The 16824-nt window shown below is 42.1% G+C and overlaps 1 protein-coding gene across 1 annotated transcript in view; it reads right to left on the reverse strand.

Moving 5' to 3' along the window:
* The window catches only part of LOC118430167, a 68725-nt gene extending 55610 nt beyond the window's left edge, over positions 1–13115 (reverse strand). Inside the window, exons 1-16 of the mRNA XM_035840876.1 lie at positions 12947–13115; positions 12010–12261; positions 11051–11251; positions 10036–10275; positions 8892–9095; positions 7793–7968; positions 7118–7278; positions 5352–5530; positions 5049–5183; positions 4471–4620; positions 3519–3652; positions 2345–2633; positions 1736–1789; positions 1379–1502; positions 700–833; positions 304–449 (exon numbers count right to left, since the gene is read on the reverse strand). Coding sequence (XP_035696769.1) covers positions 304–449; positions 700–833; positions 1379–1502; positions 1736–1789; positions 2345–2633; positions 3519–3652; positions 4471–4620; positions 5049–5183; positions 5352–5530; positions 7118–7278; positions 7793–7968; positions 8892–9095; positions 10036–10275; positions 11051–11251; positions 12010–12261; positions 12947–13079 — 2712 coding nt within the window. The 5' untranslated portion in view covers positions 13080–13115. The remainder of the gene's footprint in view (positions 1–303; positions 450–699; positions 834–1378; positions 1503–1735; positions 1790–2344; positions 2634–3518; positions 3653–4470; positions 4621–5048; positions 5184–5351; positions 5531–7117; positions 7279–7792; positions 7969–8891; positions 9096–10035; positions 10276–11050; positions 11252–12009; positions 12262–12946) is intronic.
* Between the last annotated feature and the right edge of the window lie 3709 nt (positions 13116–16824).

Below are 16824 nucleotides of genomic sequence, written 5' to 3' on the forward strand. Positions count from 1 at the left end.
GAGTGAGTGAGTGAGTGAGTGAGTGAGTGAGAGTGAGTGAGTGAGTGAGTGAGTGAGTGAGTGAGTGAGTGAGTGAGTGGAATACAAAGTGAGAGAGGATCTAGGGAATGAAGGAAGGCCGTGGAAGGAAGGAAAGAAGGGGTGAAGGAAAGAAAGAGGAGAGGGAGGAAAGAAGAGGAAGGAAGAGAGGGATAAAGGAAGGAAAGAATGGAGAAAAGCAAGGAAAAGGGATAGAGGAAAGAATGGAGGGAGGAAGGAAGGAAGGAAGGAAGAAATGAAGGAAGGATTAATGAAGGGACACACCTTGCATGCTCCCGTAAGGTTCTGAAGACGTTCCTTGTACATGACGATATAAGACGTGACCGAACTTTCTTCAGGAGGAGAAGATGTGAGGACCATGCTTGTCTCTGATACCTCAACAATCTCTGCGTTAGTTGGTGGGTTCGGATCTGTGAAAAACAATGACAGGACGTCCTTAAACATATGCATGTATCTAATTGGAGAAATATATTAAGTTGGAGGGTCCTTTCATAAAGCGTTCCTTTTAACGCTACGTTCTTACACTTTATCATTCGCTAATATGCATTCAAAACAAATATCTAAAAAATGCGTTTATTTTATTACAATTCTATACACGAATATTAGATGCTGAAATAAAAATGTAGCACAAAAGACAAGACTACAATGTTGTTACCAAACCTGTTCTAAAGACGTTTTCAACGTAGTCACCCTTGAAGATCCCCTTTGCACCAAGGACATGCGCAGTGTAAGTGGTGGTTGAGCTCAGTCCGTCCACGGTGAACTGCGTTGCGTTTGCATCCAGGAGGAAAACACTGAAGAACAAGAATCAAAAGCAAAACGGTATTCAATTGTTGCGTCATAATATGGAACATTAGCCATTTCGATTTTTAGAAAAAAAAAGGCCTAGGAAAAAAGTGTTGTGCTCCCTGTTTCCCTTCCTACCCTAGAAAAACCTGCCGACACCAGCCTTTGGGGGGGGGGGTGAAAATGGAGTCACATAGCTCCAGTTAGATTTTTCTTAAATTCAGCCTGCTTCCTATTGAAGTAAAAACACTGCTTATCCCATGGCCATTTAATGAAGGATAAATGTAGCTATTATACACGAAATTTAAGTTTGACATTGAAAGACAAGTGTCCTCGTGCATTTCAGTTTATTTGTTCAACTATATTGTGAGACCACTAGAGTTTTGGCCAGCCTAAAAAAATTACAAAAAAAAAGATAATCCCTACCTACCGATCCTATTTGTCCATTTGTCCAGGTATTGGGCAACTTGGCACTCCCTAGGACTAATCACCTTTATTACACATACACTAGGAACGAAATCCTCTGACATTAAATGACGTCAAAGAAACTTACTAATTGCCCGGGTAGATATACAGCTCCAGTCCCGTCTGCTGCTGTTTGCTGTACATCAACTCCCACCGCAAGGTGGCGTTGTGCGCAGTGTTGGTGACAACCAAATTACAGGGCGGCAGCGGCACTGAGAATCAGAAGAAATGTCAACAGGGTTAAACTTAGTACTGCCCACTCACCGATTGCGATGTGCGACGATACTCAACATTTAGAGGGTCAAACCGGTACTCCGCAAAGCGTGCCTGATTAGGAATAGGTGTGATTAGAATGAAACGTTATGTTACAAAGAGAAATAGACTCTCTATATATTTATGTACATTCACAGTCATATAAAGTACAAAAGTTGTATTTATTTCTTACTTGGCGACTTTCGTCCAAAGATGGCGACCCTATCTGCAATACCGACAGTGGCCCCTGTATGTTGTACAGAAAAAAAAGATGTTAAAACATGATACTTCCAAACAACTAGTGACTGCAGCATATTTTGTAGTGACGGTAGTGGTAGTACAATATGTAGGTTCAATTTTGTTATTATGAATTCTTGCATTATACTGTGCCAACAAAGTGCTTCTTTCGATGATTTACGTATACCAATGGTTCAATTAGTAATATAGTAAATGGGTCAATAGAACAACGACTGTGAGTGAGTGAGTGAGTGAGTGAGTGAGTGAGTGAGTGAGTGAGTGAGTGAGTGAGTATGTGTGAGTATGTGTGAGTGAGTGAGTATGTGTGAGTGAGCATGTGTGAGTGAGTGAGTGAGTGAGTGAGTGAGTGAGTGAGTGAGTGAGTGAGTGAGTGAGTGAGTGAGTGAGTGAGTGAGTGAGTGAGTAGGTGAGTGAGGAATGTTTTTACCTGGATGTTAAGGGTAGGAAATAAGGAGAACCCACATACGTGTACACTATTGGACTATTTCGTTGCTAATCTTGTTATATAGTTAATGAACGTGAATCAAAGATACGATTTCCATACCTTGTACTGCAGGGAGATCAAACCGCCATTCGCCACTTCCGGTTATGGTCCTGTATCCGAAATGACGTATTTCCGGACCGTCCGCTTCGTTCAATGTTAGGAATGGCTGTGTATCGGACCCCATTCCAACTTCAATGGTATCGCCCTCCCAACTGATCCAAAACTCGCGAAATTCCTGGTTGGAGAGGATGAAACTAGTTGTCGTCGATTTGGATTTAGTTTGTGATTTCAGCTCTGATTCGTAGTTGTTCCAGGTACCAAGGATGACGTGATACATGTCCTCTGTCTCCTAAATATAAGGAACAAAGTTTAAAATTAGAGATAAATCTTTCTACAGGATGAAGCGTAAGCAGATAAGACAGCAGATAGGACAGACGTCATATAACGTACAGATACCTTTAATTTCAGAGCACCTTGCCTAAGCTCGAGTAATATCCTGGATTTGAGCATCGAAACTTGACAACGAACTCGCGTGCTTTGAACTCAACCCCAAGGCATGGCATTTCTATGCATTAGAAAGGATAGTTCATTTCATGTATATTGCAATTGTTGTAATATAATGTACTACTACAACTATATGTGTAGTATTAGATTTTTGTTACCTATACATCGATATCACCCGATGCAATTGTTGCGAAATAGATCACTTTGCTAACGTTTCGATGCCTATCATACATCTGCCTCAGAGCTTCTAACTGGAGTTATGCTTATCGCCGTTATATGTAGCCGATGTAGGTGGCGCTTTTGTGGCGAGAACACAATCCCAAATGTGGCTGAGTTTGTATTCCATTCGTCATAATTCATATCTGGAGTTTGCAAGAAGTAGACCTCGAGTTAAAAGCTCTGAGGAAGATGTATGACAGGCATAGAAACGTCAGCAAGTAATATCAACTAGTTGTGCAAAAGAAATCTCTACTATTCAATATGCTGTGCCTATTGTTATAGCAGTGTTGTCATGCAATATCTATTAGTATTGGAAGTTCAAAGTTGTATTTCCAATTAAAGAAAAATCTCTTGACGGTATGAATTGCCTTGTGTCAGTTTTACGTATTAGATATTTGTTACCTAAACATCCCCGATGCAATTGTTGTGAAACAAATTTAGATCACCATTCATATAAATGTGTTAAGAAACTTATTATGATTGATGATGACTAGTGGATCATATGCCGTACCCAATTTTCCGCAGACAGAGCCACGTGCGCCTCCTGTGTGGCCTTCACCTGGAAGCGGAGCCTTCCCCGACCCCCGGCGGGAGACAGGTCCCACTTGTAGTCCGGTACTGACTCGTACGTGAGTGGAGCTGACACTGTGGGGGCGTAAAAACAGAGAAATCACAATAATAAGGATCTGCAGGCACAAACTGAACGTAGAAGTTGGAAGATATTTTAAAATTCCCAGAGGTTTGGTTCATCCTGTCTAAATGAGATTGAGGATGAGCGTCACTTTATCATGCATTGTCCTCGATATGATGACAAACGGTCAAAGCTGCTCATCTTTCTTTCCGCCAGCTCAAATGATTTTTTTACTTAATGGTCACCACGTAACAAGACCTGAAGGCCACTCCAAGGTTACGGGTTACATTGCAACTGTAACAGCTAGCGTCTTTTCACCCTATGTCAGAAACATCATGATTGTGTTGAGACCAGCTCAATTACTCACTATGAGTAAGGACTAACTGACCCAATGGGCAAAGCAGGGGTGACAAGGGGTGCTCGGGAGATTCCCTACCCCATTTTGAAAATTTGATACGTTCTGTTCAGTGGATATCTACATCCTAGGAGGTGATAACCCTTACGGCGTGCAAATAGGTAATATATAAAAAAAATGTTTAGACCTTAGAACCAATGGTGTAAATGATACTCTAGACTCAACATGCTGAAATGTTGGTACTTATTCGTAGACGTTCATGTAGGTAATCCATTGTAAACTCTTGTTTGTTCACATATATAATTGTCGGAACAAACTTTGCTAACTGCCTGTTTGTCCGACGTACTTATGTCAGGGATGAGAGTTTACACAATAATAGCGATAATAGTGACCGCAGAATAAAGGGATCAAAAGCATATATTTCAACTGCTTGATGATTATGAAATGGTCGATGATAGCTAAGCAGTGAGCCTTTACCTTGGTAAATATCTATTGCCCATCCACCTCCACACGTCTCTTCAGAATTCCCACTGCATGGCATTGTACAGCCGCCAGAGGGCGTCTCAGAGTTAAGGTCCACGAAGTGGGTGGATGTGCCACAGTAACACTCCTCGCCGCCTTCAACTCCTGTCAAAACAAAACATTAAGTAGGCTAATTTTCTAAGTGGTTTGCACGTCAAATGGGTTCATAAGTAAAGAAGAATAGTCATCATTGCTCAGAGATTGTTGTCTAGAATTCTTTTCATTCGTAGAAATTAATGTTTATCCCATAAGACAATTGCAACAGCTCAGGGATTACCTTCGAAAATATATGATATCAAATTTGAAGTTAACACAATCGTCCAGGCGCACACGTGTAACTAAAAATTGAGAGAAAACTTTTCTTCGACAATTTCTTCTTCGTCCATATAGTAGGTCACAAAGTAAGCATATGACTACTTATGAAACTTATGAAGACGCAAATACAGCTAACAATTAGTGTAAAGATATACACCAGAAATGTAACAATCGTGAAATGCCCTTTACATTAACGTGTCTATAAAGTTAAACAATACCTGCAAGACTGTAGCCGTTTTTCCTACACCAGTAACCACAATGGACGACGGTCTGTTGGCTTGAAATGTGCCTCTCATACTTTAAAATCCTTTCGTTGTAGTCAACATAGCAACCAAGGTGTACAAGTTCTGATGCTGAAAAATGGAAGAAAGCAATGGAACGATTCAATTTTCATATGGAAAATCACAATATCATATGATTTCAAAGATAGGGTAAAAAAAGAAACCATCAGTATTGCGTACTTTTTCAATTCCCTGAACTATCCCATTTTCATGAAGCTATGCTATGTCATCATCACGTACCTTCGCTAAAGTGGGCAGCCTGACTGGTTGTCCTGGCGTATAGAAACTGTGGTTGGAGACCAACAGTGTCCATCCATGGGCACATCCTGTGCCCCTCCACCCCGCCTATACCCAGAGTCCAACCCGCGAACTCCGTGAGGCACGATGGGGCAGAACTAGTACCCACCAGTGCAAGGTTACTAGAGGAGAATCAGAAAATGACAAGGTTGGGCATTTATTTTTTAAATGAACATGTATACAGCAAGGGGCATAATCAATCATAGCATTGCCATTGATTTGATTGGGACTTTTTTGGTCGATAAGTGCAAGTAAAGGCAGAATTCATGATAAACTTACTTCGTATTATGTACAACATGTTGAAAACGTTTCTCATGTTATCATACCCTCTAGCCCGAATCGATGATGATAATACTTAGTATCAGAAACCATCTTCAAGAGGATAATTCCTTTACGTTACGTGTAAATATTTGCTCAATTTTCTGTCAACTTTGTTGTTACCAAGGAGGTTGAAAAAACGAAAATAACCTTTAAGTGGTAAGCATTAGTTGTCAAGAAACCCCAAACATGCAGTTTCTAAAGCTGGATAAATAAATTTTCCTTGGCCAGAACCAAGGAACAATCAGCGAAGATCAGTATTAATAGTAGCGTGATAGGATTCGATGGATGGTTTACGCTCTATTTCCTGCTCGGTTAGAGCGAGATTTGCCAGTGAATAGCATTGGTAGTCTGTTAATGGAGACGATTATGGGTATTAAGGACCAGAGTATAAAAGAAGAATGGACAAGTCACGCAACTTCTCAAACCTTTGTAAATAGAAGAAATCATCTGTTGCTAAGCGCACGAAAAAGTTCTTTATACTCTTAATTCCTCTTTTGTGGACTCTCAATTGTCAACGCATAAGCAAAAGATTTGTCCAATAGCATATTTGCTGAATAAACGTATGATTGTATCTATTATCATTTATACATTTATACATCGTTACGATACGTCTACTTATGGCACAATACGCCATTGTCAAGATGCACGTGTGCACGGACTCGTTTGAGACAATTTGTCAGTGTCTCAGTCATGTTATCTTAAAGGTAAGGAAATAAAATTTGAGACAAATGTAAAGGAATGGTGCACAGGTTATTCTATTGTAATGCTCTATGACTTAATAATACATGAAGTAGTACTAGGATGACGTAACAGCACTACATATATATGCATGATCCAGGACAGCGTTCATTCGTGGCTGCTCAATACCAAGGACAGCGTAACGCGCCTATGATATGTAGTTGTGCAGTACCCAGATATTTAGTGTCAAGGGCAGCATAACAGACCCCAGAATGGCTTTTCAATACCAAGGGCAGCGTAACGGACCCAAAATGACTTTTCAGTACCAAGGACAGCATAACGGACCCAAAATGGATTTCAGTACCAAGGACAGCGTAATGCGCTCATTGGTGACTGTTTAGTACCAAGGACAGCATACCGGACCCAAAACTGGCTTTTCAGTACCAAGGGCGCGGCAGCATAACGCACCAATATGTGGTTGTTCAGTACCAAGGACAGCGTAACGCGGCCATACGTTGCTGTTCAGTACCAAAGACGGCGTAACGTGCCCATATGTGACTGGTCAGTCCCAAGGACAGGGTGGTGCGCTCACTTGCGGCTGTTCAACACCAAGGACAGCATAACGTACTTGGTACTGAACAGTATTAGTGGCTGTTCTGTACCAAGAACAGCACAGTTAATCAGACTAAAAAACAAAACAAAAAACTCACGTATTCATATCTGCCAGATTCGTTGCCATCCCCCAGAGGTAGTTTCCCCACGTTGATTCAGTCATGGCGTCCCGATGGAACCAGGAGGTGCTGTTTGTGCACTGAGGGTTAAACTGCATCTCGGCCACTGCCTCCACTCCCTCATAGAAGACGATTTGCACCTGTGAATGAAATAGGGGATTCGTTGTCAGCTGTCAGCTCAAGTATTAGCATGGGGAGCCTAGAGAGATGGGATCTACTACTACTACTACTAACTCGTTACTACTACGACTACTTTTACTTCTACTACTACTTTTACTACTAATAATAATAATAATAACAATAATGATAATGATAATAATAATAATAATAATACCACAACTACGACTACTACACTTCCACTACTGCCCAGCTACTGCGATGGCCCATCCGAAAGCAAATCAAAGCAGATTATCTTCGTCAGCTTATCAATGTTCAAGCACAGTAATGAAAATGTTCTCTACTATAGCCTTCTTCGGGTGCAGATGACCCATCACGTGTGGTACGTGACCGCGACAAAGTCAGCAATTAATTACACTTAACGTTACAATTCTTGCGCTACCTTTAAACGGTATGCTGTCGTCAGGATTCCCTTCTTCGCAACAAAAATAGTCAACCGTGACCCGGCAAAAGTCAAACAAATAACCTGTGAATCACCTTGTCAAAGCCTTCATCTTCCCAACTGTCAAACAGGCTGCTTCTAAAGTTGTCTGGGGCGGAGAGTAGTTCAAATGTCGTCTGAGTATTCTCGTCCCCAGAGCAGGAGGTGCACTCGTCTGTCCAGACGTCCGTACTTGTGACATTTGTGCCAGCGTCTGCCTTTGCCAGGAGTACTGAAACACCAAATCGCGAGGCTTTTAATGACTAATTTTTAAAAGCTTCACACAACTAATTCTACCAATCTTCAGATTGCTAACTGAATGAAGTTTTAAGTCCATTCGGAATGTTTAGATAAAGATCGTTTGGACTATAAGGCCATGTTGATTTGATTATATGATTATATGGATGACCTACTCTGGGAACACCAAAACTGATGTGAGCGTGCGAATAAAAAACAAAGTTTGGCCAAAAGTTAACGTTGATTACATGAAGATAGTATTCTAAAACGAGTCGGATTCTCCACCAAACAAATTCCTTTGTAGCTAAATTGGCCATTGTTTTCAGTATCGCCAATGCACAAGTTTTCACAGACAATCAGATCCAGATTCAGTGACTGACAAAATTAATGGTTAGACAAATCCCATTTAGGTCGCTGCAAGATCGCAGCGGGCTCGCTATCTAGTGGAATGTAGACACTAGGGCTGGGCATCGGTACAGCGTACCAGTACAAAACCGGTTTTTCTTATTGGACCAGTCCAGAAAAACCGGACCTAAAAAAATTTGGTGGACCGGATGTTGGACCGATTAGAAAATTAACAGATTATTTTATCAGGTATTCACACGTTTTGGGGCTTGCAGGTGGAACAAAATAAGAAGAGTGAAGTAGAATAGGGTTTATAGTAATTTATACCCAGTTTTACAGCCAATCGTACAGGTGTAGTTAGCGTTGTAGGGTTTTAAAACGCAAGGGTAAGTCTAATACATTTAACCTCCACCAGACAGATTTCTTTGTAGTGAAATGGACCATCAATATGAGTCATACTGAATCAGGTCCAGGTTCAGGTCCGGACCTGATCCTTTGGACCTGAACCGGACCTGGACCTGAATTCTCTGTACCGTTACCCACCCCTAGTTGACACCAATGGCCCCGTTTTACCTCCTATCCCGGCTGGTGGACAGAACCGCCACCGCGCGATCTTATCCATGTTGTATCCCACGCTGTACCCCACGTGTAGAATAGGCAGCGGTTCGGGGTCCACCCACGACATGAATGGACTGATCTCCCCACCCCTTCCCACAGCAATGGTACCGCCCGACCACGTGATCCAGAAACCTCTGAGCTCATGTTCCGAAAGAATACCTGTACGTGTCAACAAGTGTTTTTGATATTTCATTACACGGAAATCACACAGAATCCGTGGGAAGCTGTGAGGATACAAATAATGCTGTTTAGCAATGAATAGATAATGTAGCCTTTTATCATGTTCGATGTAACGCTATTTCCATAATTGTACACCTCTTTTTTCTTGCACAAGAATACATTTAAGGATAAGGCCTACGTCACATTTTATAGCCGGGGGCCGGCCGGGCTATTTGCGGAAACGAAAAATTAAAGTTTAGGCCAAGAAATGTGCACGAGGCATGTTGATGAACTATTTTTGGCTTTGTGTTGTTTTTTTGGCTTCTATATCATACTTTTCGTTCCCCAAAACTGCCCGGCCGGGCCCCGGTTTGGACATAAATTTGACGTCAGCTACGCAGGACTCAGAAGCGGGTATTTTATCAATATAAAGTTGAGTTGGTCCAAACAGCTCATATCATTGACCAGCCATACCCATGGCGAATTTCATTTGAGCGATAGACCAATTACAAGGACTATGAAGACAGGGAGGAGTCTTAGAAATAACTCAATACTAAGAACCCGTACAAAAATACTCATTTCTTAATTTCTTCATAAAGCTCGTCTTTACAATGGCTAAGGACATATCAGTATTGTTCTTGTGACGTTCTTGTGACTTACTTGGTGCCAGTATGTGTACATTTTCTTTTTATTTAATTATCTTTATTCGGAGTCTGCTCGTATGTATATACCTGTTAACTTAGTTTGATTGTAATATGCATTGCTGATGTTTGTGTAAAATCAACACAATTCAATGTCCTAAACATTGTAAACTATACTAGTTGATACTCAATAAAATTGAAATTGAATTGAAATTGAAATGTGTTGTACAATGGTCCATCAGAGCTAGTGAAATAATTGCTTAGGCAGCAAACTTTTCCAAAATGGAAAGGAAACTTACCATGGGTTGTCACCGACGCCACAGTCCTAAAGTTACCATTGGTCCTTTTTCTAATCACTGAATTGGAATTGCCATCTTTGCCAATGTTAATTATGTACAGATTGTCGATATAGCTGTTTTCCTCGGAAAGCGCCAGGACAGCATTTTTTATGACTTGCACCTCGAAGAAGACTCGTGGTTCCGTGACGGGGGGTAAGTCCCAGCGGTAGGTTTTGTCGTTCGTTATTCGAGTAGCGCACGCTGTAAGACAGAAATTGCAAAGTCACATTTCTGCTAATTCGACCAGTCAAACGGCAGACATTTTGAATTACGAATTTTCTAAGGATAACGGCAAAACTTTGAGAGTTACTGTAAGTGTAAGCGTTAAGCGTAATCACGTTTACCAGTTTATTCATACAGAACAATAATCATGCCATTTCAAAACGCCAACCTTCGCGATGGAGCTTTTAGCTTACTCTGTAGGCTCTATATGCTTTTCGTTGCAGTCTAGACCTTTACTCAGAGCTAGCTTCTGAAAAAATTCCTAATCTATTTATTCCGTTCGTAACAAATGATTACGCATCAAGCAGATCCTACGGTAGTCACAACCAATTAACATTACCTGTTGACGTTTCGATACCTATCAGAAGTCTTCCTGAGAGATTCTAACTGGAGTTCTGCTTCTCACTGCTATATGTTGCCGATATAGGTGGCGCTTTTGCGGCTGAGAACACAATCCCAAACGTGGCTAAGTTTGTACCTCCCTCGTCACGGTTCATAACTGGAGTTGACTTCCTTTTCAACACTTAGGCATCGAAACAGGTAATATTAACTAGTTGTGTAAAAGAAAACTCTACTATCCTATATCATTTTCAGATGTGACTTTGTCCTTACTTAATCTCCAACCAGATCCTACGGTGCCATAAGAAAGTATCAAAGCTGGCCAAGGAGTGTAGCCGGCTAAGGGAGTCAAACGGGCACCGGAGTTTGATACTATACATTACGCAACGTGATCTGGTTGGAGATTAGTCCTTACCTCCAAGTCCGGCTGGTTGACAGAACTTCCAGCGTGCAGTTCCCACCCAGCCAGTGGTGTACCCGAAGTACAGGACCGGGAGAGGCTCGGGGTCCACCCACGTCATGAACGGGACGGAGTCATTGTACCGCCCGACAGCAACCGTGCCGTCTGGCGACCACGAGATCCAGAAGCCTCGGGCCTCGAATGGGGAAAGTATCCCTGTGGATTTAGATATACTCGCTTACAACAAGGCAAGCATATCATAACCTGTCATATTTACAACACATTAGCCGGTCACTAGCATCCTCACATTAGCCTGTCAAATTTACAAGTTTGAGGCCATTAACATTAACTTTGACAAGCTCAATTCTAGCCTTGATCAGCCATGTGAAAAAGGCGCAATATCGCTCAATAAAATACCGGTCATTGACTAAGGGTGCGGTCACATTGGTCGTGCAACCGTCGTACGATCGCTAAATTCGGGCAAAAATGTACATCTCCTACAAAAATGTACGTCTCCTACAAAAATATACGTCTTAAGGGACTTAGTTAATCATCATATCCTCAGTTTATATCTTTGAATCTTCATTTGTTGTTTTTGCTTCAGTGCTTTGCCTATTTGTTATTTTGTTATCTTGTTTTGTTATCTTGTATTTATTTATCCATGTATTTGTATTCTTTTGCGGTGGCGGCATGAATATAAGTCATGACTTGAGTGTGCCGTCACCATGTCTTGTAAATATATGTTGCAATAAAAAATGTACGTCTCCTAAAAATTCAACTGTCTTGGTACACAAAATCCTGTTTTAGATCTACGTCGGCGGTAGGTTCTGTCATAGTCTGCTTGAAAATCCTACCGCATCAAAATCGTGCGACGATCGCACGACCTATGTGACAAACAGAAGAAAACTAGACATTTTCTTTAAAAGGCCTAGGCAACGACACAGTCCTTAACAAGACATAGGAATTGAACCCACCGTTAGTAGAAGTCTCAACCTTTGTATCATATTTGCCATTCTCATTTCGTAGTATTCGTGACTTTGTATTTCCCGCCGTACCAATGCGCACTGCATAAGAGCCGTTGTTATATCTGTACAGGTCGTCGGCAGCAGTCAAAAGTATGCGGGCGTCTTCGCCAGCTTGCACTTCAAACGTGACGCGCGATCCTGCGATGTCGGGCAAATCCCACTTGAGGGAGAATGGGGTGTCCGTTTCACGAATGTCACAGGCTGTAAGGCAACCAAAAAAATGATACATGCATCAAAGCGTGTCAAATTTTGAAATAGTGTGAACTATTGTGGTGTGTGTATTCGTGAAACACGAATTTTTAAAGAAGGCCAATGTACCCAAAGAGACATATTGCAGACTACATGCCCCCTGTAAAAAGGTAACCATTTGTCCCGTAGCCTTTTATTGGGGCCTTATGGTTACTATCTACCATGTATGGAGTAAGGTATTGGAAGGTGGAGTACATCACTCCCCAACCGATGTCAGGTAACGGGTATCCATTTTAAACCTGGGTGGAGTAAGGACGCAACACCGGTGGCATGGCAGGGGGTTCGAACCTAGTACATCTAGGCCTCAGTTTATGCCCAACACCTTAACCATGCCACCAAACCAACCAGACGCAAACATGTCTCTCTGTATCTGGTGATACCAATGCTATCAAGAACAAATAATTCCCTCCAGTGTTTACAACAACAGTGCATGCGATGTGCTCGTATATTAAAATAAAATCAAGCATACTGTTTAGTACATGGAACCTTAACCCTAAACTTACGGGGTGTAAGCTGAACGCCTTTCACATGATACTCTGATGTATCATTATTATGTTCACAACATAACTTAACAACAGCATTTGCGAGATGCTCATATAAAACAAAACATAATGTTTACAGCGAACAGGAAACTTACGAGGTGTTAGCTGAGCTCCAGTTCCCAGGATAAGTACTGTTGTTGCAAGAAGAAGGATCAGGTTGACGCGCACTCCGGGGACGGGTCTGCTTCCCTTGGTAACTTCGTTTAAAGATGAGGATATTTCAGTCATCTTCGGTCCCACCTATAATGACTTGTTTTAAGCCATTCCCGGCAACTTGAGAGAAATCAAGCTTAAAAGTTGTCACATATAAGACATGATCTAACTCTAACCAATGAGCTTTTATAAAAAAAAAAAAGCTCCTTGCTCTAACGAACTAACTCAGAAAGACGTACAGCAAAGGGATACCCGCGTCTTTGAGCACAAGTACATACATGTACATGTGTGGTGAGCATCGCATTTATGTGTAGCCCCGAAATTATTTCTTTAACTGGATTTAACTGGACTAAAGGCAGGATTCAAGTCAACTTTCCTTCTGATAGACTGCTTAATTATTTAGATATTCAATTTCCGGGTATCATTTTCATTCTGTTGCTAAACCTCTTGTAAAATCCAGGAGTTTGCTCCATTCTTCAGTGTTCAAAGCAGAGTGACGTCTATGGGTAATTGATATCACCTACCAAACAGTAGCCTTAGACTAGATAAGACATTAATTTTAGTACTAAATTATTCAGAGCCTAAATTTTCTTGTTTGCGCTGTTAACTTTCTCAAAAGCGTTGTCAGTATTCTCTTTTTGAGTCTTCCCTGCCTTTAGGAAATAAAAAGCTCTGGGCATTATATCAGCAGTACTAGTGCGTTTTGACAAAGAGCGACTGCCATGTAAAAAGGCCAGTAATATATGGTCAGCTTGTTTGACACACCCTGCTTTGTCAAGTATCATACTGCTGTCGTAGTTCACTTTAGTAACTCTTTTGTCATATCGGTAACGTTACCTCTGCAATGAAAAGCACTAATGACTAAAGTTAGCCTCAGAGTTACCTTTACATACGCTTCACAGATCACTGCATTCTTCGAGTTGCCTTAGGTAAACACCACTATTATTACTCATAACTTATTTATTCATGCCACCATCAAATATTAATGGCGTTATACTTAGTATTTGCAGTAGCGCGTGTCTGTCTGTCTGTCTGTCTGAACGCGGCTAACGGAGAATCATGCTGATTATGTACATTTAAAATGATCTTTTATTTTTATTTTTAACTCTCCCTATCTATTTTTCAGTCTGTCCTGCTTGTCTAAGTGTAACGGTCAATGCCTATGATTAATGTAAACCCTCAAAATCCCACCTAAACCTGACATTAGAATAATTTTGAAATTAATTTCCGTGAAAAAAAGGTACGCAATACAAAAATTTCCACATATGTTGTAACGTTCTGTTTATTCAACCAAAAGCACATTTATGACATCGGAGCCACGAACCCCCTGTCACGTGTAGAAATGGATTCATCCGGGTGACCTCGTGATCTGTGTCAAAGTTCACTGGTTCGTTGAACTGGAAACCCAAACATTGATGACGGATGGCGCATGACGTGTGCGCTAAAATAACACTAACCGTGAGTCATTACAATATCTAGGGACACGTAGGTGTTCATATGGACGTTCAGAAGGAGCATTGTGTTTCTCAAGCGACGGTAAAACTGCGAAGAAGCACTATAGACTTGAAATTCTGAGTGTAAAACTTCAAAATGTTGGCCATGGGAGAGACGCAGTTGCTTCTGACGTTAACAGGTGTGTCGTTGTACCTGTTTCACCACCGAGCACACCTGCCGAGACTCGTCTGGCGGCCGTATGTCCTGTTACTGTCCGGTATCGGTACGGTTCTCCTTCTTAAGGACACCTCCTACGTCTTGTGTTTCCTAGCGTGGCTGCTTTTCGTCTGCCTGCACTATTTCAAGGAACTCCAGAAAGGCAACGAGAGTGAGTGTTGTATCTGTTTAGAGGACCTGAAGTCATCATGTCCTTATGAGTGTACGAGGTGCAAGAAGGCCACCCACGCAAGATGTGTCGTCGACTACTTGGAGCAAAGTGGGGAGAGGTCCTTTCGTTGTCCTTTCTGCCGCAAGGATATGAAGGTAAACAAAGAGCAGTTGAAAATGGCCATTGAGAACTTTCACAGGCTATTGGGAAACACAGACATGAGTGACGATCAGGAGAGGGATGAGAGTACAGACAGTGAGGCTCGGAGGAAGAGAGACCTGGAGTTGTCATGGGAGGATCAAGTCGAAGATGAGATAACGGAGCATCCAGACTCATCCTCATCACTACGCGAGCCCCGCCCGGCAACACAGCCTTCCGTAGTGACAGCTACAAAGACGATCACCATTGTCAGCCTGATGGTGACATTCCACGGGTCGTATCAGCTCTTCCGCGACAGCTACCGCGTACTTCCGGCGGACCTGAAGAAGTTGGGGAAAGTTTTTCTTCAAGATGCGAAAGCATTCATTCGCGGACCGATGATGATGTGCGCGCAAAAGTTATACAATGGAGCTGCAGTGGCTGTCATGTTTCTGTATAACAGTGTGTTCGAGTCATCAGGCAGGGTAAAGAGGGTGGTGTATGGGGCCTTGCAGAGGGTGATGACACTTGCTACAATGATTTGGGACAGTCCCGCAATGGCCATGGTTAGGCAAGGGACCATGAGTGCTGCGAACTATCTCATCAATACGTTCCCCGCACATGCCTTAAGTTTCACCACGAGAGTGTACCACATCGGCAAGGAAGTGGCACACAGAGCCTGGCATTCCCGATTCATGACTGAACTGTGTGAAGATGTGTCTGTCTTGTCGTACTTCGCCTTCGTAACCCTTCCAGTCTTCTTGAGGGACGTGACAGTATCTGTGTGGTACTCAAGACCCGTGCAACTCACCAGACAGAAAAGTTTGGAAGGACTGTTGTTTACCTTTAACACCTTGCCTAAGCTAGTTGCACATAGCTTGTACACGGTGTTTGTGGGGTTGGGAGAGGCAGCCATTGCAGTGTGGTACTCACAGCTTGCATGTACCATCAGGAATGTGAGCTATAAGATTGCTATAAAGGGAGTGGACTGTGCAAAGATCTCAGCTTTGTACACTAAGCATGCAAGTATAGTGGCAGTGAAACTGTTGTGGAGTGCCTTAGAGTTTCTATTTTTCACACTCCCTATAACTCTGTACTACTCTCCTACAGCCTGTAACTTCAGAGACTTTGCAAGAGTGTCTAGTGTTTGTACCTACAATAATGTACTGGTGCCTTCAGCAAAGCTATTGTACAACATATACTGGCTAGCTTGTAGAGTTTTATATGAGACTGCAGTGTTTGCATACAAGGTGGTGAGGACCATTGTGCTGTCTCTCTTCAAATTTCTATACTGGCTGTTTGTAATCAAAGTGCCGGAGGTTCTTAAAATGGTGTTGTCATCCGTGCGCCTTCTGTGGTCCTACACATCTTTTGTGCTAAGGGAATGGTGGACCTTGTTGCTTAACTCGTGGGTGGGACATGCAACTGGCAATGCTGTCAAATCATTGAAAAAGGCAGCTACTAGCGGGTATGTAGCAGTTCTCCATCTTCTGTCAGTGGCAAGGGTTGCGGGCATCGCAGCCTTTAATAGATCATTGTATCTAAGCAGAGCCACCTTTCAGAAGATGAGGGAACTGCTTCTCATGTTTAGAGTTGCCATGGCAACAGCATATACTAACTTCATGCAGAGCCACATTGTCCAACATGTTGTTATACCAGGTATTGTATATGCTGGAGTTAAGAGTAGGGAAGCAGCTCAGAGCATGCAGCAGTACTTACGTGTTCAAGGTCAGAAAACAAAGGAGTTGATGTTAGATTCATTTTGGGCAGCTTATAATTATGACTACAGGGGTGTGCTGTATGTGTACATGGATGGTATTTGGGACATCGTAGGGAGGGTGCTGTATAGAGATCCAAATG

The sequence above is a fragment of the Branchiostoma floridae genome, chromosome 14, assembly GCF_000003815.2.
Source record: "Branchiostoma floridae strain S238N-H82 chromosome 14, Bfl_VNyyK, whole genome shotgun sequence".
Lineage (NCBI taxonomy): Eukaryota > Metazoa > Chordata > Leptocardii > Amphioxiformes > Branchiostomatidae > Branchiostoma > Branchiostoma floridae.